At 41.7% G+C, this 22,389-nt stretch overlaps 2 protein-coding genes across 2 annotated transcripts in view; both read left to right on the top strand.

Annotated features, from left to right (window-relative positions):
* The window catches only part of LOC129734876 (endogenous retrovirus group K member 8 Gag polyprotein-like), a 135,665-nt gene that overhangs the window by 12,137 nt on the left and 101,139 nt on the right, over window positions 1-22,389 (top strand). The window lies entirely within an intron of this gene.
* LOC129734951 (uncharacterized) lies at window positions 13,766-19,692 on the top strand. Its single transcript, XM_055700363.1, has 3 exons — window positions 13,766-14,861; window positions 15,000-18,441; window positions 19,614-19,692. Exons 1-3 carry the CDS (start codon window positions 13,766-13,768, stop codon window positions 19,690-19,692), a joined length of 4,617 nt encoding a protein of 1,538 aa, XP_055556338.1.

Genomic DNA, 22,389 nt, shown 5'->3' with positions numbered 1-22,389 from the left:
TCCCTTTTTATACTTTTTTTCTTTTACTTTCGTGTTCATGAAGTAGTGGAGGTGTTGGCCCTTCATTCATATGCACAAGCGGCATCCTGGACACCTGGCGGTGATCTTATCTTTTGTTGCCTAATCTTTACATTGGGCTTAACATAAATCTTAATAAACAATACCCTAGTCCATAGTTTCTTACAATTCCCCCTTTTTCTTTTTATCCTATTATTGTTTATTAGACGCTGCTTTCATTCTCGGCACTGTGAACAAACCTTTTTCCACAATCCCAACATTTATCATAACACTCACAAGGTAATACCTCACAATTACAATAGGCATAGTTCTCACGTGGCATAACGCATTCACAACAATCTTCATCCTCATTAATAGATACACTCTTATATTTTGCCCTAGACCTCGTAGTTAAAATAAGCAATTTAGCTATGTCAAACCGTTCTCTAATAAAGTGTAGCGTAATATACAAGGCCCAAATATAAGTCCCAGAATCAACATAATAAGTGGTCCTGCTAAAGCAGACAACAAAGTGGTTAGCCAAGGTGAGATATTAAACCAGTTTTCATACCATGACCTGCCCGCCTCACGATCTTTCTTACGTTGATCTAACCTTTTCCGGAGTTCAGACATGGTGTCCTGGACTACTCCAGTCCTGGGGAAGTTCGGCCATTGTTGCTTTAGTGTCCCATTGTTCTGGTTCTTTTCTCCACAGTTTGTTCCTCCTCTGCCTTGCCCGTCGACTCGGTTGCTTCGAGCCACGGGGTGTACCATCTTCTCGGCAGCAAGGGAATTCTTCAGGAGAACGGCTGCTTCGGGCTTTCTGCCTGTTTACATAGGCTTCCCACTTTGCAGCTTTAATTGCCACCCACATTGTTCCCATTTGTCCGAGTAAATTTGAGTTTCAGTTCTTTTTTATCTGGGGTTACTTTCCAAGAAGTTGCAGGGGCTTTCTTAATCCGGGTGTGGTGAATCCAAGAATTCTGTCCCTCAACCTTGATTGCAGTGTAGGTGGTGAGTAGGACTTGAAAAGGTCCGGTCCACTGTGGTTCCAGGGTTTTATCTGCAAAACACTTAACGTATACATAGTCTCCTGGTTGTATATCGTGAACAGGTCCATCCAGACCCCTACTGCGTGTTCCCATCACATGCTTCTCAATTCTTATTAATTGTTTGTTTAGTGCTACCATATAGGAAGTCATTGTTTCTTCACCAATCTGTGAAGACATCCCCTTTTGTACCCCATAGGGTCGTCCATATAAAATTTCAAATGGGCTAAGCCCCTCTTTTGCTCTCGGTCTAGTTTGAATTCGTGTAAGAGCTAATGGCAAAGACTGGGGCCAAGTTAGATTTGTTTCTTGGCCTAACTTGACAATCTGTTGTTTGATTAGATGATTCATCTTTTCCACCTGGCCACTCGATTGTGGTCGGTATGGGGTATGTAATTGCCAATCTATTCCTAGATGGTGGCTGATCTGTTGTACTATTCTGGACACAAAATGTGGTCCTCTATCCAAGGACATTACTGCTGGGACTCCAAACCTAGGTATTATCTCTTGGAGTAGTATTTTGGTCACTTCCCGGGCTTTAGCAGTTCTGCACGGGAAGGCTTCTGGCTAACCTGAAAAGGTATCTGCTAGTACCAACAAATATCGATACCCCCCTTTTCAAGGAAGTTCCGAGAAATCGATCTGCCAATGTTGCCCTAGAACATTCCCTCTGCTAATGTTCCCTAGTTTTATTTTATTTGCTGTATTGGGATTATTGCGTAAACACATTTCACATTGCTGAGTCACCTGTTTTATTACAGTATACAAGTTTCGCCCTTTCAATTTCTGATTTAGACTTTTATATAAAGTATCAGCTCCCCAATGCGTCTTATTAATAATAGGGCTGTGGTCCATATTAAATTGGATGGTACCACTATACAACCATCCCTTAAATAAGTCCACTTACTTAATTTTATTTTATAATTCATGTCCTGAATTACCTTTAAGTTTTCTTTAGAATAGTTTGGCTCTTGATCTGTACTTACAGTTTGGATTTTATCATCTGGTATTAAGGATAATTCCTCCTTTCCTACCTCCTCTGTTACTCGTCTGGCCTCATGGTCGGCCAGGCGGTTTCCAATTTCCAAATCAGTGCCTCAGAGTGGGCCATGCCTCACATCAAGGTCTGGCATGGCATATGTTCCCACCGCTCAACGCCTACTGGGTTGCAGCCAACAGCGGAGCTCAAGATTCTTCTTGGTGGCAAACACCGAGGCCAACCCAGTCTTGCCCTTGACTACGGTAGGAGGCACCTGACCAACCTTATTCCTTGTACTTCATTGTCAATGCAGTTTCATCTGCACATCCCATAACAAGTCACTGTCATGGCAAAACACACAGATTTACATTAGTAGAACTACTACAGAGTGTATTTTATTTCACTTTTTCTGCCAATATCCCCACAGCCTTGCTGACCAAGGGATATTGTTTTTATCTGAACTGAGCAAGCCTCCCCCTTATCATTTTTACTGTAACAGGTAAAGCATTTTTCACCTTTCCTGGAATTTATTTTCAGATACACCTGGTTAAAAATTTCTTTTACTTCAGGGAGGTCCCCTTTTCCTCTTTTCTGTTGAATTAAAGATAAGCTCAATATTTCAATTACTTGATCGTATTTAACTTTTAATTTCATTTCCCCTTCTTTAAATGTCTAGATGTTCTAATAAATCTCATCCCAACAAAGATTTTAGTGAATTTGGCCTTCTTATTTGTTTTTTTACTTTGTACTTTAAAGGTTTCAGGATGTTTTCCTGGTGGCCAGCAGCTCCCACAACTGTAACAAATTTATTTATTTATTTATTTATTACTGAAGTTTAACAAATAAGTTGGTTTTGTATTCACTAAAATTCCACCTCATACCCATTCCTGCCCTAGAGGGGCCGTTACCGGTCCTGTTGTACTGCAAATGCTGCAGCAATTGGGGTGACATTGTCAGGTCCTTCTGCTCAATTGTCAGCAATAGCAATCCCCTCCTCCTTACCAGCAGAAGGGTTCGGGGCAGGAGATGCTGTTCCTGCTCTGCAGGTTACACAAGCCTGCCTCTGCTACAGCACTTCTGTTTTAACTCTTTCTTACCCTGAATGCAAATCTGCTACTTGTTGCTTTAAGTCTGTTGTTATTACGTATCATGCCGTTGCAGGCAAACAGAAAACCTCCTGCCATGCATCCCAGCATGATTCAGTCGCACCTTCGAGGGGGTACGGGGGTTTGTACAAACTCACCCCAACACTTACACACTTTCACAGGGTCTTTGATTCTTCACACACACACGCATGCCTCAGGTTTTACATACATCAGTACAAGTTTTTATATCTTACAACGTGTTTCATTCTGGTTGCTCCACAGAAGGAACTGCAACCTGAGCTTTTTAACACAAAATTTCAACAAGATCATCTTTCTAGTTTAGGTCTCAGTTTTTTCCTATCCTTTTCTAGAGCCACAATCAAAGATCAGGTGATGTTAATCCCGCACTCTTTCTAGTGCTAGTACCATAGGATCCCGAGGGGGTACTAATCCACAGTCCTTTTGCCACTCAGGTTTGTCCTGGAGGACGAAGAACATGTCTGCATACGATACTTCGTCCCATTTTCCTTCTTTTCTCAGACACAACATTAATTGCAGGAGAGTGTTATAATCTAACGTTCCTCCCTCCTGAGGCCATTTCGCATCACTCTCCAATTTATACAAAGGCCACCACTGATTACAATATTTAACTAATTTCCTTCTATTTTCGGTACCACCATGTCCTAAAATATCACTCCAATGTTTTAATATACAACCTAAGGGCGATTTTTCACAGGGCTTACTCCTTCCATTTCCCATTTTGCAATTTTAATTACTTTGGGGTTTGTTTTTTTGTTTTTTTGGTTTTTTGGTTTTTTTTTCCGGCCGCCTTAGCCACCCAAGGTCGGAAACGCGGATAGAGCTTCTTACTCGTTTTGCACTCAAACGCCTGTCTCAAGCACTCTTGCACTCACACTCAGTCAAAATAATTAAGCTATACATGGAAAATCAAAATGCGCATCTCAATCACACCATTCACACTCTCTGGGCAGCCCGCAGTCACACAAGCAGTATGTTATACGGTACCGTGCACTTATGTACAAACTCTTAGGAACACTAACAGTTCACAAAGTATGCATTTCAATGAACAATTGCCAATAAACAAACAACAAACAAAAACCAATTTTTCCTGGTCTTAAGCAGAGTGTTAAGTTTTCCGCTATTTGCCACGAATTACCGGAATGTTAATATTTTTCAACATACATTTCATAACTCCGAGTTTTGAACATATAACAAGACAACACATAGAACAAACAAGACACAGAGCGCTATTTCAGTTGTTACATTCCAGGAATTCCCCAATTCTTAAAACAACCTAATGGAAGTTTTTAGCTTCCTCTTTTTTTTTTTGTATGTTAATTAGCTTATCAGTCCTTTGCCTGGAATGTGGTGGTCTTGCAGGTTTGTAGGTGATTCATGTCCTTGTGACCATCCGATCTTCTCCAGAAAGGAGACTTAGCACTCCCTCCCTCTAGATAGCATTGGAATATCTCTCATCCTTTTCTCATTCTCTTTTAAATAGCCCCTTTGTTAGAGAAAGAAGGGCAGGCGTCTCCTCAAAACTGTAGTTTTCTCCTCAGAGCTGTGTGCCTATGTGACCAGACACCGCACCCATGACCAGTCACCATACCCACATTCCTTGAGCAGACATATACAATCACAATCGATGTCCATTGTCGCCATTTCACACTATTTCTCCATATCACTGTTAGCTCTTGATTTTTTATTTTAATTTCTAATTGCAATTCAACAATTAAATCTCGTTCTAACAGATTAAATTCTGCTTCAGGGACGAGCAAGAGTTCACCCATTCCAAATTTATTTTCAGTTTCGAATACCACATTTTTGATTTTGCTTACTTTAAAGGGTTCTCCTTTTGCCCCAATTACTTGTACTTTTTCAGGGGAAACTTTACATCCCTCAGGTATTTGCTTAATAGTTGATTTTTCAGCCCCAGTGTCTACTAAAAAGGTGAACTCTTGTTTATGGGGACCTATTTTTAATTTTATCAAGGGCTCATGATGACTCCGGTCCCCTAAGATATAGAGCCCCTGACTCTCCTATTTGCCACAAACTGAGTTTTTAGGAGCGCTTACCCTAAAGGGTCGTCTGGATTTACCCCAGAGTACAGCTGAAGGGCTTTCCTCAGTCGTTCCAGCCACTCAGTAGGGCTTTCATCTTTCTTTTGCATTTCATTAAATGCTTTATTGATATTCTGGCCACGGGGTACTGCTTCCCTAATCCCCTGAATTACTATAGTTCTCAGGTCCTGCATATGAGTTCTATGCACTGGATCCTGATTATCCCAATTAGGTCTTTGGAGTGGCCATTTAATATCTGCTTGGGGTTCCTAGGCATGCTGAGCATCCCACAGTCTCATTCCTGCTCGTCATCATATCTCTTTCCTCGGTAGTAAATAATTGACCAAGGATAGATTACATCTCATCCCAAGTATAAAGGTTTGGTCCAAAAAAATTGATTTAATCTTTCTGCCACTCCGAGTGGGTCCTCAATTAAGTTTCCCATCTCAATTCTTTTAAAATCTCGTAGGTCAGCCGAGTTTAGGGGTACGGAAATATATCCGATCACAGGTTGAGGTCCCCCCATGGGTATTTCCCTTAGGGGGTACATCTGAGCTGCCCCTTTCTGACTTCTAGTTATGCGTCTAGGAAGAGGGGGAGACCCTTGTTCCGACTCTGGTGGGGGAGTGGGCGCTCTGGGGACCTCTGCGGGAGCAGGAGGAGGAATGTAAGGAGGGGGGGTTAGAAGGGTTTCGTCCAACTCTTCCTGCTTTTTCTTTTGTTTAGTTTTTATTTCATTCAGTGGGTAAAGTCTAGCTCCCGGTCTTTCTAGCCACACTTCCGCATATCGACTCTCCTCCGGGTTAAGGGTTTTTTTTATTATTAACCCAGAGGTTTAATTGCTGTCTTACCCAATCTTCTTCTGACCCATAGACTGGCCAAAAGACATTTTTAGAAATTTTCTTCCCTCCCCATATCTTAGTACAATATTCTATCATCTTCTGCTTATCTTTCCCTAGAGTTCCAGGGAAATATCTCCAATTGTCTAACATATATGCCAGAGGGGTATTCTTAGGTACAATGGGTACCCTTCCCATGGGAGTCGAAGGCTTGCTGCCCTTCGCCCCCATCTTCTGGAATATCCACAAACATACACTCACTCGTTATATTCCAGGAAACCCAATCCCGCCCGAACGGCAAACCCGCGAACAAATTCGCAATATACTTACGCGTCCTGCGTCTTCGTCCGGACTCCCGTGCACAGAATTTTTATGGGATTTTACCGGTTTCTCCTTTGCTCATTATTCTAGAATTTAGGTTCGTCGGTAAGGTTGGAGTAAGCTGTTGGTCGCGGGGCCGCGAAAAGTCGCGGGGCGCCTCTCCGGAGGACCAAAGCCCACCGTTCCTTATCCGAGTCACGGCACCAGAATTGTTATAAATTGAGACCACAATAGATCATAATCCAATTAAAATTTTTATTAATTATAGCAAGTAGAATATGAGCAAAAACAGCGCTGGACGACAGGGGAGTCTGCGCTCCGCCAACTGCCGTCCTGAGCAGTTCAAACAGTCCCTTTTTATACTTTTTTTCTTTTACTTTCGTGTTCATGAAGTAGTGGAGGTGTTGGCCCTTCATTCATATGCACAAGCGGCATCCTGGACACCTGGCGGTGATCTTATCTTTCACAAGCGGCATCCTGGACACCTGGCGGTGATCTTATCTTTTGTTGCCTAATCTTTACATTGGGCTTAACATAAATCTTAATAAACAATACCCTAGTCCATAGTTTCTTACACTGTGAGATTCCGCCTTATTCCGTCCCGCCCCCCGCTTTCCGTCACGAGGCCTCCGGGCTTTTAGGAATGGCAGTAACCTCGGGTTTGCTCGATCTGCCCTCAAGATCGCTAGCGGCCACCCCTTGGTCAGCAAACCCCCTCCCAAGGTACCTTTCCTCCTGGGGACTACGCTGCGCGCCGGACGTCTCCGTGCGTCTCACCAGCCGCCCCGTTACTAAACATACCGTTTTATCCGTGGATCCAGGGGTTTCTCTTCTGCTCCCGGGTGAACAGCTGAGAAGAGGAGGCTCCTCCGAGGAAATCTCCTGGGGCGCGCCTAGGAGCGTCCGCTCCGCAGCTGGTCCCTCAGCCGAGCAGAAATCCTCCTGGCTGGCTCGCCAAAGTGACGTGCGGAATTAGACTCTATAACTCGAAAGTTATAAAGTAGGTATGTTTATTGCGCGCAGATGCACGGGGGATCGCTCCTCCACAAGCGTGCATACCCGAAGTGACGAACCATCTCACATTTATACAATAAAACAAATGAATATTCAATTAACGCCTATACATATTTGTTACCTAAACCCCGCTTCGTATGTTAATTAGCTTATCAGTCCGTTTCCTGGAATGTGGTGGTCTTGCAGCTTTGTAGGTGATTCATGTTCTTGTGACCACCCGATCTTCTTCAGGTGATTGTGACCACCCAATCTTTTCCAGCAAGGAGACTTAGCACTCCCTCCCTCTAGATAGCATTTGAATGTCTCTCATCTTTTCTTATTCTCTTTTAAATAGCCCCTTTGTTAGAGGAAGAGGGGCAGGCGTCTCCTCAAAACTGTGGTTGTCACCGAACCCATGACTAGTCACCATACCCACATTCCTTAAGCAGACACATACAATCACAATCCATGTCCATTATCCCCATTTCACATTATTTCTCCATATCACAATAGAGAAAGGATAAAGATTCAGGCTGGCCTGAACACATGAACTTCCACATGCTGAAGTCCACAAGAACTGTCTCCTTATGCCAGAGTTAAATTAACCAAGATACTGTCTATGTTGCAAGCAGTGGTAAATTCATGGACCTGCTTGTGACTGGCCCAGTGCACATTTAGATGAGGTTGGAGTGCTTTCTTATTATGCCTTATCTCTTTATGCCTTAGTGTATGGCTTATACTTGAGGGACCATTTTCTCAGTTTCCTCATTACCACAGACTAATTGTATTCACAGCACCTTCCTCCTCCAGGCTGCCAGGGGCCAGTCCTGCCAGTAGCAGAAACATTTGTTCTGCCATCTTCCTTGCACTTTCTCATGTCTCTGTTCTCCCCATGCTGTGGTTTGAATGTCAGTGGAGAGCAGAAAGCACATGGACAGGAATTTAACATGAGCTCAGCACCACATCACTCCTAATGTTTATTCCAGACAGGCTAGACTGGTATCTCTAGAGATTACCTTGTCAGTTCTGCTGAGTTAGTCAGCTGCTTCATGGAACTTAAAATAACGCAAAATTGATAAGAGCAAATTCATGGAATTCTGAACCAAAGCAGAGGTCAAGATCAAAATATTCAAAAGGGGAAAATTCATAGAAGAACAATTACTTTGATAGGGACTATACCATTGTTTTCAGTTGGTAAGATGTGGTGGATTAACCCTGGCTGGACACCAGGTGCCCACCAAGCTGCACTATCACTCCCTCTCTTCAGTAGGACAGGGGAGAAAAAATATAACAAATGGCTTGTGGGTCAAGATAAAGACAGGGAGATTTCTGAAGCCGTGCAATTAAAATACATTCCCTAAACCACACTTATACTCCAGGTTCCTGGCTTACTCGGAACTTCAGACATCAGCTCTGTGTGACTCTTAAGTTGCAGTACATGAGCTATTTTTAATACCTAACATACCCAGGTATCCAAGACAAAGCAGGTGCATCACCAATGAGGGAATGCTAGCAGTCCTCAAACAGTCTCCGTGGGCTTTAGAGATTTCAGCAACTTCTTCCCAGGGGAGCAGGATCACTGTATCTCACACAAGGAGTGTCTGCTTCCAGGAGTGAACAGGGCTGTGAGTGTAGTATATTTGTCTAGTATTGCATATGCTACTTCACATTTGCAGGATGATACTCCTCAGCGTCCAGGTTTCAGCTGGGACAAAGTTAAGTTTTCTTTTCAGTAGCTAGTACAGTACTGTGTTTTGGATTTGGTGTGAGAACAATGCTGATAGGACACTGATGGTTTTTAGTTGTTGCTGGGAAATGTTTATACTAAGCCAAGGACTTTTCAGTTTCTTGGGCCCTACCAGCCAGAGGGCTGGAGGGGCACATAAAATTGGGAGGGGACACAGCCAGGACAGGTGATCTGAACCAGCCAAAGAGGTATTCCATACCATGGGACATAATGCTGAGTATATAAACAGGGGGAAGAAGAAGGAAGGTGGGGACATTTGGCATTATGGCGTTTGTCTTCCCAAGTAACTGTTATGCGTGGTGGAGCACTGCTTTCCTGGGGATGGCTGAACACCTGCCTGCCCATGGGAAGTAGTGAATGAATTCCTTGCATTGCTTTGCTTACGTATGCTGCTTTTGCTTTACCTATTCTTTGACAGCCACTCCTACCGAGCCACATTGAACTGCTTTCAGCCCAGCCCTCATCAACCATTTGACTCATGGTACTGTGCGTTTAAGACACAATCTAACTCTATCTAAATTCAAATCAGCCTTCCTACTGATTTCAGTGGGAAGACAACTCCCTGTGATAATATTTGGTACCATGTGTTTAAATACTGTTACCCTCATATTCTCTTTACATTTTACTTTTCTTCTGTAATCACCTACTGTGTAACTATTTCAATGGCAAATACTTGGATGCCCTGTACACAGACACCCAGTTCTAGAAGGGGCATTTCTTTTGTGCAAATAAGTGATGTAAGTAATATACTCAGAAACCTACTCATAAGTCTGGTCCTGAGATCTTCATTCTGGGAATAGTCTCACCAATGCAAGATTGCCTGTGGTTGTGGCATTTTATTCTGTTTAATGTAAAAAATGCAGAATAAAATAACTCATTATTTCAACACATTAGAATGTGTGCATTCAAATTTTGGTTCTTGTTTGGTACCTACCTCCTTTGAAGTGTTCTGGAAAAAAAGGTCATTGCGCTTAAAGAGTACTCCATAATATGGGGAATGATTTTTGTCTTCTGTAAATGTCATTGACACAGACTAAAATAGCAAGATTACTGCTTCTACAGAGTTAAAGAAAATGGGAATGGATGTGCTGGATTTTGTTTGTTTGTTTGCTTTTAAGGAATCTACAATGTCCCATAAGGATCATTTGAAGTCTATATTCTTTATAATGATAAAAATGTCATATCATGCATTGGTCCAATATTATTACTAATATGATATAAAGACATATATTTTAGTTTATGTCAGCTTATTTTTTAAAATTACGTGTTAAATTAACAAATCCCATTTGTCTTTTAAATTTAATGTTTCCGTCCCAGCCCCCAATTCTGAAGTGATGTTTTGTAAGGGTTGTGTTTGTTGTAATGCCATCACACAGAGCGAGTGATCACTTCCTGCCTCTTAATGAGTGCAAATAACAAGAGACAAAATCCTTCTGCTGGGTGGAAGATGGGTGAGAAATACAATTCTAAACCGTAATGTTCTGGAGTAGATGATATAAGTATGGAAACTTTCAAAGAAAATCTTTAGAGATTAAAAGAAAAATCTTATTTGTTTGCAGATATAATGAGTACTCAACGTATTCTTAATATATTTTTTCAGTTGGTGGAATATTCCATAAAAAAACCACAACTGTGAGGAACAAGAATGCTCTCAATTTTCTACTTCTCTACTATTTGCAATTGCTTAAGTGTTATTATTAAGCATATTATTACACAATATGCTTTTAAAGCACCATCTTGAAAACAGAGTGCATTACATACACATTGTGTAGAAATCTACAACCACAGTATCCTGAAAGGAAGCACTCATAACAGTAATCCTTTTCTTTGACATCTAAACCTAAAATATATTTTTATGAGGTAATTTATTCTTAAGTTGAAGAGGTTATAGTTTGTAAGGGCCAGATAGAAACTGGTCCTGAAATACGTGAAAACATACTCATGACCAACAATAGCAATACCACTATCATTAACAGAAAGTATTTACATGGAGATCAGTAATAATATTTTCTCCTTCATACACAGAAACTTGTATTTAAGAGAGCACTGAAAGATTTGACAAAAATGAATTGCTCAATCTAACTAGTTTTCTAAAGAGAAGGAAAAAGAAAACTATTAGATAAATTTGGTAAATTATATGATCTGCTGCTAATGGAAAATTCAATAAAGGGTCTGAATAAATTTTTAGGTGCACACAGGGCTTATCTACACCCACATGAGAATTTGCAGAATTCTGCAGTTCAACATAGAAAAGTTCTATCAGGTTATCCATCTCATCTCCCTATTGGGGAAATATTGTTCACAACTAAATTCTTCAGATTTAGTCCAATATGCATTTAGTTCTTTTTGGGTGGAATCAGTTTTCAATCAGATCAGCATTTGCCCTAGCTCACTATGTTCACCATAGTGTCCTGTGGAATCAGAGAAATGAGCCGTATCCTGTATTTCTATCACACTAAAGCAACTACATCAAAACATACCTTCTTTACTATATCATCTCTCCACATCTCCCTGTTGCAACCTACGTTCTCCTATATTATATGTTTAATCTTGGAAAAAGAAGGATGGTTTAAAGAGTAATAGAATAAAAACTCTATTTTATTTCAGATTCTGACATCTCCCTGTCTACACTCTGATTCGTCCTTTAGAGAATACACACCTCAGTCTCATAAGAATGTAATCTCCAATGTGTGGACAAAATTCAATTTAGGGCTTGATATGGAGAAATAATGTGAAATGGGGATAATGGACATGGATTGTGATTGTATGTGTCTGCTTAAGGAATGTGGGTATGGTGACTAGTCATGGGTGCGGTGACAACCACAGTTTCGAGGAGACGCCTGCCCCTCTTCCTCTAACAAAGGGGAGACGGGGAGACGCCTGCCCCTCTTCCTCTAACAAAGGGGAGACGCCTGCCCTTCTTCCTCTAACAAAGGGGCTATTTAAAAGAGAATAAGAAAAGATGAGAGACATTCAAATGCTATCTAGAGGGAGGGAGTGCTAAGTCTCCTTGCTGGAAAAGATTGGGTGGTCACAATCACCTGAAGAAGATCGGATGGTCACAAGAACATGAATCACCTGAAGAAGATCGGATGGTCACAAGAACATGAATCACCTACAAACCTGCAGGACCACCACATTCCAGGAAATGGACTGATAAGCTAATTAACATACGAAGCGGGGTTTAGGTAACAAATATGTATAGGCGTTAATTGAATATTCATTTGTTCATTGTATAAATGTGAGATGGTTCGTCACTTCGGGTATGCACGCTTGTGGAGGAGCGATCCCCCGTGCATCTGCGCGCAATAAACATACCTACTTTATAACTTTCGAGTTATAGAGTCTAATTCCGCACGTCAGTTTGGCGAGCCAGGCAGGAGGATTTCTGCTCGGCTGAGGGACCAGCTGCGGAGCGGACGCTCCTAGGCGCGCCCCGGGAGATTTCCTCGGAGGAGCCTCCTCTTCTCAGCTGTTCACCCGGGAGCAGAAGAGAAACCCCTGGATCCACGGATAAAACGGTATGTTTAGTAACGGGGCGGCTGGTGAGACGCACGGAGACGTCCGGCGCGCAGCGTAGTCCCCAGGAGGAAAGGTACCTTGGGAGGGGGTTTGCTGACCAAGGGGTGGCCGCTAGCGATCTTGAGGGCAGATCGAGCAAACCCGAGGTTACTGCCATTCCTAAAAGCCCGGAGGCCTCGTGACGGAAAGCGGGGGGCGGGACGGAATAAGGCGGAATCTCACAGGAACAAGAGGGACCTCACAGCAAAAGTAAAAGGGAAACTTTTGCGTAGGAAAAAGAGGAAGCTAAAAACTTCCTTTAGGTTGTCTTAAGAATTGGGGAATTCCTGGAATGTAACAACTGAAATAGCGCTCTGTGTCTCGTTTGTTCTATGTGTTGTCTTGTTATATGTTCAAAACTCGGAGTTATGAAATGTATGTTGAAAAAATATTAACATTCTGGTAAATTGTGGCAAATAGCGGAAAACTTAACATTCTGCTTAAGACCAGGAAAAATTGGTTTTTGTTTGTTGTTTGTTTTTTGGCAATTGTTCATTGAAATGCATACTTTGTGAACTGTTAGTGCTCCTAAAAGTTGTACATAAGTGCACGATACCGTATAACATACTGCTTGTGTGACTGCGGGCTGCCCGGAGAGTGTGAATGGTGTGATTGAGATGCGCATTTTGATTTTTCGTGTATAGCTTAATTATTTTGACTAAGTGTGAGTGCAAGAGTGCTTGAGACAGGCGTTTGAGTGCAAAACGAGTAAAAAGCTATCCGCATTTCCAACCTTGGGTGGCTAAGGCGGCCGGAGAAAAACAAAGTAATTAAAATTGCAAAATGGGAAATGGAAGGAGTAAGCCCTGTGAAAAATCGCCTTTGGGTTGTATATTAAAACATTGGAGTGATATTGTAGGACAGGGTGGTACCGAAAATAGAAGGAAATTGGTTAAATATTGTAATCAGTGGTGGCCTTTGTATAAATTGGAGAGCGATGCGAAATGGCCTCAGGAGGGAGGAACGTTAGATTATAACACTCTCCTGCAATTAATGTTGTTTCTGAGGAGAGAGGGAAAATGGGATGAAGTATCATATGCAGACATGTTCTTTGTCCTCCGGGACAAACCTGAGTGGCAAAAGGACTGCGGCTTAGTACCCCCTTGGGATCCTATGGTACTAGCACTAGAAAGAGAGGACAGGACGGAGCGTAAAGGAAAGTTAAAAAGATGTTGCTCAGCATGTAGTATTGGACAAAGGTGTATCAAATTAAACGGAGAACAAGAGCCCGAATTAAATGATTTATTTAATCCACCTTATAGAGTGGAGAGACAAGGTTCGGCCGGGGCTCCCAGTCCACCCCCAGGCGAACAAGAGGAAGAAATTCCACAAGTTATTTATAAAGAAAACCAAACACCCGGTGCCACACAAGGAAACACAAAAACTGCCATTACGGCTCCAAATAGTCCGGTGTCTTCACGCACCAGACAGAAGTCTATTTTACAGGCACCCCTCCGAGAAGCTGTAAATCCGGACGGAGGAACAATGAAAATAAAAGTTCCGTTCACGGGCGCTGATCTGAGAGAATGGAAAGAGGCTGCCCGTGAATACCGTAATGATCCGATAAAGACGGCACAGAATTTTAAATTTCTAATAAAACAGCACAATCCTGACTGGAGTGATATACAATTATTATTAGATTGTTTGACTGAAACTGAAAAACAATTAGTCATAAAAACAGCGGGGGATCTCGCAAAGGAACATTATAATATAAAGGGAGATAATTATAGAGAATGGTTTCCTTTGTTGGACCCGGAATGGGACCCAAACCGAGCCGCTGAAATGGGAAGATTACAAGCATACCAGGAATGGATATTCAGAGGAATGGAGAAAGCAATTCCTAGAACAATAAATTGGGCAGCGTTATATGAGGTCAGACAGGGTCCTTCTGAAACACCTTCAGAATTCTTAGACAGAATAAGAGATGCAATGCGCCGGCACACGTCTCTGGACCCAAATTCGGAGGTAGGCGCACAGCAACTAATATCCCTCTTTTTAGGACAATCACAGGGGGATATTAGGCGCAAGTTGCAAAAATTGAGACCTCCTGAAAATAGAGACTTGGAAAAATTAGTAGAGGAAGCATGGAGAATATTTAGTAATCGAGAAGAAGGATACAAGCAGGACCAAAAGAAAATATTAGCAGTAGTAAGAGAAAATGAGAATCAAAAATCTAAAGTTAAATCAAGGCGTGGGCTGACACCCCTGGGTAGGAATCAGTGTGCAATATGCAAAAGGACAGGACACTGGAAAAATGAATGCCCTGAACGCAGACATCAAGAAAACACTAAATGGCGCAATAATCAAGGGAAAACAATAGCTCACATGGAAGAAGAAAATTGACTAGCCGACCCATTAATAAAATTAAAATTAGGAGAAGAACAGGAGGAGGTGGAATTTTTAATAGACACAGGAGCCACCTATTCGGTTTTGAACCAGGCTTTAATGCCTTTGGGAAATGATTATGTTTCAGTAAAAGGTGCAACTGGCCAAACTGAAAAGGCTTATTTTTGTAAACCTTTAAAATATAAGTTGGGAAAACAGATGGGGATCCATAAATTCCTATTTATGCCAAATTCCCCAAAGGCCCTTCTTGGTAGAGACTTATTAGAACAATTGGAGGCAACAATCAAATTTAAAAAAGGGGAAGTTACTCTGGAGGTAAATAATCATCAATACATACAGGTTATGAGCCTATCTCTGGCCAATACTCCTATAAAAAGGGAAATTGATACCAGGATTATTGATCAGGTATATCCCGGAGTATGGGCAATTGACATACCGGGACGTGCCAAGAATGCATCACCTGTAATAGTAAAATTGAAGGACGGACAGAGTGCGGTAAGAATTAAACAATACCCACTGAAAAGGGAAGATAGGGAAGGAATTCGTCCAAACATAGAGCGATTCATAGAACTAAAACTACTAAAAGAATGTGAGTCAGAATTTAACACACCTATCCTCCCAGTTAAAAAACCTGATGGGTCTTATAGGATAGTTCAAGATTTAAGGGCCATTAACAAAATAACAGAGGATCTGTATCCTGTAGTAGCTAACCCCTATACCTTACTTACCACCCTGACACCTGACCTAGCTTGGTTCACAGTTTTAGACTTAAAAGATGCCTTCTTTTGCCTCCCTCTCCATGAAGCCAGCCAAAGAATTTTTGCTTTTGAATGGGAAAATCCCAGAAGCGGTCGAAAGACCCAGCTCACATGGACGGTGTTGCCACAGGGGTTTAAAAATAGCCCCACAATTTTTGGAAACCAATTAGCAAAGGATTTGGAGTTATGGGAACCACCGTCAGAAGAAGGGAAAGTGTTACAATATGTAGACGATCTCCTTATTGCAACCAGAACCGAAGAATCTTGTATTATTTGGACTGTGAGTCTGCTGAACTTTCTGGGACTACAGGGATATCGAGTTTCTAAGAAGAAGGCACAGGTGGTGTTACAACAGGTCACATACCTGGGGTACGAGATCAGTGCCGGACAACGGGTCCTGGGGAAGGCCCGAAAAGAAGCCATATGCCAAGCCCCCCGACCACGAACTGTAAAGGAACTGCAGACATTTCTGGGAATGACAGGATGGTGCCGGCTTTGGATATGCAATTATGGCTTGCTTGTTAAACCATTATATTCCCTGATAGCAGCTAACCAGAAGGATCTTCAGTGGGATGCTGAATCAGACAGAGCTTTCCATGAACTGAAGAAAGCCTTGATGTCGGCACCAGCACTAGGACTTCCTGATGTGAGTAAGCCATTTTTCCTATTTTCCCATGAGAAACAGGGAATGGCATTAGGAATACTGGCACAAGATTTGGGACCATACAGACGGGCAGTGGCATACTTCTCTAAACAGCTGGATGCCACTGCAAAAGGGTGGCCTGGTTGCCTGAGAGCAGTAGCAGCCGTCATCCTAAACATCCAAGAGGCCCGGAAGTTTACCCTGGGCCAGAAAATGACTGTCTTAGTATCCCACACAGTGTCTGCAGTCCTTGAAACAAAAGGGGGGCATTGGCTCTCCCCACAGAGATTCCTAAAATACCAGGCCATAATGGTGGAACAAGATGATGTTGAGATCGTGACTACAAACATCGTCAATCCAGCCTCATTTCTTAATGGGAATATTGGAGAATCAGTCGATCATGACTGTCTAGAAACAATCGAAGCCACTTATTCTAGTCGGACAGATCTCAAGGATGTTCCTATTAATGGAGCTGAACATTGGTTCACGGATGGAAGCAGCTATATGCTGAATGGAAAGCGACATTCCGGATATGCTGTTACAACCTCTGAAGAAGTGATAGAATCGGGGCCGCTACCAGCTGACACTTCGGCACAGAAGGCTGAAATCATAGCCCTTACTCGAGCTCTGGAAAGAGCTCGGGGAAAACCTATAAATATTTGGACTGATTCTAAATATGCCTTTGGAGTGGTACATGCTCATGGAGCAATATGGAAAGAAAGGGGACTGTTAAACTCCCAAGGAAAAATCATCAAACATGCGGAAGAAATTTTGAAACTCCTAAATGCGGTCCAGCTTCCTGAAAGGGTGGCAATTATGCACATTAAGGCACACCAGAAAGTGAGCACAGAATTGGAAAGAGGAAATGAACTGGCAGACAGGGAAGCAAAACAGGCAGCCAGAAAAGCAATCAAGGTAGAGGGTGCGCTAATACCCGATGGACAAATATCTCTAGAAGGTAAACCAGACTATACGAAAGAAGATCGCAAACTAATTTCTGACCTAAAGGGATCATATAATGAGGAAGGGTGGGCTATAATCTCACATGGGAGAATAGTGATTCCTTCCTACATGGTATGGTCAGTAGTCAGGGAAGAACATAGAAAAAGGCACTGGGGGGCAGAAGCTCTATATAAGGATCTCACTAAAAACATAATAGCACGAAATTTGTATACTACTATTAGACAAGTAACCCAACAATGTGATCTTTGCCTCCAGACTAATCCTAAGATTACCAAGGGGCCAAAGTTGGGAAAAATTGGGAGAGGAAATGTTCCTGGGCAACACTGGCAGATCGATTTCTCGGAACTTCCTAGAAAAGGGGGGTATCGATATTTATTGGTACTAACAGATACCTTTTCAGGTTGGCCAGAAGCCTTCCCGTGCAGAACTGCTAAAGCCCGGGAAGTGACCAAAATACTACTCCAAGAGATAATACCTAGATTTGGAGTCCCAGCGGTAATGTCCTCGGATAGAGGACCACATTTTGTGTCCAGAATAGTGCAACAGATTAGCCACCATCTAGGAATAGATTGGCAATTACATACCCCATACCGACCACAATCGAGTGGCCAGGTGGAAAAGATGAATCATCTAATCAAACAACAGATTGTCAAGTTAGGCCAAGAAACAAATCTAACTTGGCCCCAGTCTTTGCCATTAGCTCTTACACGAATTCGAACTAGACCGAGAGCAAAAGAGGGGCTTAGCCCATTCGAAATTTTATATGGACGACCCTATGGGGTACAAAAGGGGATGTCTTCACAGATTGGTGAAGAAACAATGACTTCCTATATGGTGGCACTAAACAAACAATTAATAAGAATTGAGAAGCATGTGATGGGAACACGCAGTAGGGGTCTGGATGGACCTGTTCACGATATACGACCAGGAGACTATGTATACGTTAAGTGTTTTGCAGATAAAACCCTGGAACCACAGTGGACCGGACCTTTTCAAGTCCTACTCACCACCTACACTGCAATCAAGGTTGAGGGACAGAATTCTTGGATTCACCATACCCGGATTAAGAAAGCCCCTGCAACTTCTTGGAAAGTAACCCCAGACAAAAAAGAACTGAAACTCAAATTTACTCGGACAAATGGGAACAATGTGGGTGGCAAGTAAGTGAACCTGAGCGGTTGCGGATCCACCATATGGGAAGGGCACTACAACAAACAATATAGAACAAGAGTCGGGGACTGAGCCAGTGGCCAGGCTCGCCCAACTTGTTATTAGTAAGCCCCAACTCAAACAAAGATATTTTTGATCAAAACAGATTTTAACGTTTAGATTCTTAAAATGATCAATAGTGGGTTTAAACCATTTGTGTTTTTTTGTACCCTCTCTCTTGCCTACAACCAAGAGCCTGATAATTGGCCTTGGAATCATGCTCAGAAAAAACACACTGGAATAATGGGAAAGGTGGACTCAAAGACGAAACTAGCTATGGTGGTTTTTTCTGAAAATGAGGTGTACCAAAGGAATCAATGGGATCGGGAGGATGTACACAAAGTCGACCGATTATGGGGAAAATTAGGAGATAAGATAAAAGTAGGATGTCAAACATATAATGAAAAGGATAACACCAAGATTTCGGGAGACACCCAGATTAATGTCAGAAAGGTAGATAAGGAATTTACCCTTCTAAATACAACCGTGTGCTTTAATTCACGGGAATGTTGGCACAATTTTACCTTAACCGAGCCCATCTTTATAATATGCCTAGGAAAGGAATCCCCAAGAACAGCTCTGACTTATAAGATCAAAATAACAATCATGCTAACCACTGTTCCTACCACCACCACAGTTACAACAACCCCATTAACACTTGATCTTAAATTAACTAAACCAGATCCAAAGATTTATACAATTGGACCATATGTAATCAGAAATACAGGTCAGCAACAAATGTTGTTTAACCCAGAATGGTCTCTCAAAAGAATAGAGTTAAAAATACAAGTCAATGTTTCTGATGTTAAGCCATCCTGTTCCCCCTTCTTACGAACCTCTTATGAGGGATGGACAACTTGGTTAAGAAAAAGGGGAAGTATTTATCGAAACAGAATAGTGAGAGATGTAACTGGAATGTTGGGAACAGGACTCGGAGTATTAAATTCCATAGACTCAGAGGTGATAATGAATAAACTAGCCGCCACCACGGCCGATCTATCAAAACTACAACAACCACTAAAATCTTCATTATTGGCATTAGGGGCACATCAATGGTTGATATCGAAGGTACTCCCCAGGTGGGAACAAATAAACATGGAAGATCATCAACTCATCACTAAGGCATTAGGTGGTTTACAGGATGACGTCGCCCTGGCTCTAAGTTGCATCCAAGCCCAAATGTGGATGCAATCAATAGCTGCATCCATAATAAGAGAAGGAGAGGAAGGCATATTTCCTACAGAAATTCGAAAGATGGTTTGGGACAGTGCTACGGAGGTAGAAAGAAAACTCCAGTCATGGTGGAATATGGTGAACTTTACCTATGACCCCAACACACACACCATCACAGCTTTTGTGTTGACCATACATAATGCAGTAATAATTACCATACACCCCATTGTAGCCCTTGGAATTAACCATAATGGGGTGCTCCTATACCCTTTTGAACATAGAACATGGGCCAGAAAGATAGGCGACAAGTGGCAAACAGTAGATTTAGAATCTTGTATTATGCGAGAACAGCAGGGCTTCCTCTGTGAAAGCAATACTATAATGGCTCAGGATACTTGTTTAGATACAGATCAGAAAATATGTCATTTCGAGGCCCGACCAAATGCAAACTTGAAAACAGTAATTATATATGCAGGGAAGGGATGTGCGTGTTTGAGAACTAAGTGTAACACAATAACCATAGATGGGGAGGTAAAAGAGACTGCACAGTATTCAAATTATTGTATTTGTAATTTTACTACTATCACAGGATGCGATTTTAGTTACTCAGCCCCAGTAGTGTCTCATCAATTCTTAAAATCCAATTTTACCCTATCACAGATAATAATTCCTACCCCCATAGGACTAAATATAAGCAGTATAAAAGAACTATTAAAACATGCAGATTTACAACGTATACTGGAAGAAACCAAAGAAAAGGGACATCAAACTCTTCTTATGATCCATCATGATGTAGAGGGGATCAAGAAAGTTTTAAAAAAGGTAGAACAGGATGGAAACCATAATTGGTGGGATACTCTCTTTGGCTGGTCACCCTCTGCAACAGGAATTCTTAACACTATGGTACACCCCATTGTGATCTTATTGATCAGTTTAGGAATTTCCTTAATACTAACCATTATGTTATATTTGTGGGTTTGGAGAATGTTTAAAAGAGTAACACTTATGTATGATGCTTTATATCATTCGGGAAGGCTGCTTAAGTAAAAGAATTTACTTAATTTAATAGAAAAGGGGGGATTGATATGGAGAAATAATGTGAAATGGGGATAATGGACATGGATTGTGATTGTATGTGTCTGCTTAAGGAATGTGGGTATGGTGACTAGTCATGGGTGCGGTGACAACCACAGTTTCGAGGAGACGCCTGCCCCTCTTCCTCTAACAAAGGGGAGACGGGGAGACGCCTGCCCCTCTTCCTCTAACAAAGGGGAGACGCCTGCCCTTCTTCCTCTAACAAAGGGGCTATTTAAAAGAGAATAAGAAAAGATGAGAGACATTCAAATGCTATCTAGAGGGAGGGAGTGCTAAGTCTCCTTGCTGGAAAAGATTGGGTGGTCACAATCACCTGAAGAAGATCGGATGGTCACAAGAACATGAATCACCTGAAGAAGATCGGATGGTCACAAGAACATGAATCACCTACAAACCTGCAGGACCACCACATTCCAGGAAATGGACTGATAAGCTAATTAACATACGAAGCGGGGTTTAGGTAACAAATATGTATAGGCGTTAATTGAATATTCATTTGTTCATTGTATAAATGTGAGATGGTTCGTCACTTCGGGTATGCACGCTTGTGGAGGAGCGATCCCCCGTGCATCTGCGCGCAATAAACATACCTACTTTATAACTTTCGAGTTATAGAGTCTAATTCCGCACGTCAGGCTCGCAAGGCAGAGCAGGCAAGGTATGGCTAAAATTATGTAAAATAATTTTCAATAATGAATCCTCAAGTACTCCCATTGAGGAATTTGTATGGACTTATGCAAGTGCAGAGCACAGACATAAACAAGATCTTGTAAATAAATGGCAATTCAAATCTGTTTATGACAACCATCAGGACATGTCTTTACTCAAAACCTCTTCCCATCAAATATGATTGCCACTACAGTACTCTACAATTGTGAAGATGAGGATGATATTCTCTGGCATTTCATTCTTCTTCTTCTCTAATTTTTTATTTTATTTTAGCTCCTACTTTACCCTCCAAATGCAAAGCTAATAACTTGTCAGTCACATCTTACACTGTAACAAAATTGCAAATTAAATTGGAAAGGGATGACAAAGCATGTTGCCCATCTATTCTGTAAGCAAATATCTCCCTAGATCTAATCAGTAAGAGGACAAGCCATCTGAAATGCTTCTGCACATCTTTACATGATATTCTCAGTGTCAGCTGAACCAATCAAAAGATTGTGTGGAAATTCACTCCCTTGAGGCCTACTGCAGTATTGATTCTTTATTAAGGTACTCAGTAGCAAAAAGAAATTCTGCATGATTATTCAAACATGCTCCTTCAAACACTATGAAATATCCTTTGCTTGACGATATCTTCTCAGAAAAATTTTAATGCACACTTTAGAAATAGTCCAGTAATAATTTTGAATCAGACAATTGACTTGAGTCAAAAAAGTCATATCCCTGTCAAAGAACAGTACAAATTATTGAAAATGTCTTATTCTGCTTCTTCTTGGATATTAGTTAATTTCTATATAACAGGAAAAAAAGAAAACTGCAATTACAGCAGTGCTGTTCATGCTACTATATTTACAGGTCTATCAGGTTTTCCAGCATTAACC

Source organism: Falco cherrug, assembly GCF_023634085.1.
Source record: "Falco cherrug isolate bFalChe1 chromosome W unlocalized genomic scaffold, bFalChe1.pri SUPER_W_unloc_1, whole genome shotgun sequence".
Taxonomy (NCBI): Eukaryota; Metazoa; Chordata; class Aves; order Falconiformes; family Falconidae; genus Falco; species Falco cherrug.
The sequence above is the reverse complement of the archived record's forward strand: the minus strand, read 5'-3'. Positions and strand labels throughout refer to the sequence as shown.

Bases quoted from the DNA above. Each gene is read 5' to 3' on its own strand.
- LOC129734951 (XM_055700363.1), top strand. From the start codon at position 13,766: ATGGTACTAGCACTAGAAAGAGAGGACAGGACGGAGCGTAAAGGAAAG. The intron at 14,862-14,999 runs GTAGGAATCAGT...AAAATTGACTAG, and splicing joins GCGTGGGCTGACACCCCTGG to CCGACCCATTAATAAAATTA. The intron at 18,442-19,613 runs AACTTCTTGGAA...TATTGGCATTAG, and splicing joins CGGATTAAGAAAGCCCCTGC to GGGCACATCAATGGTTGATA.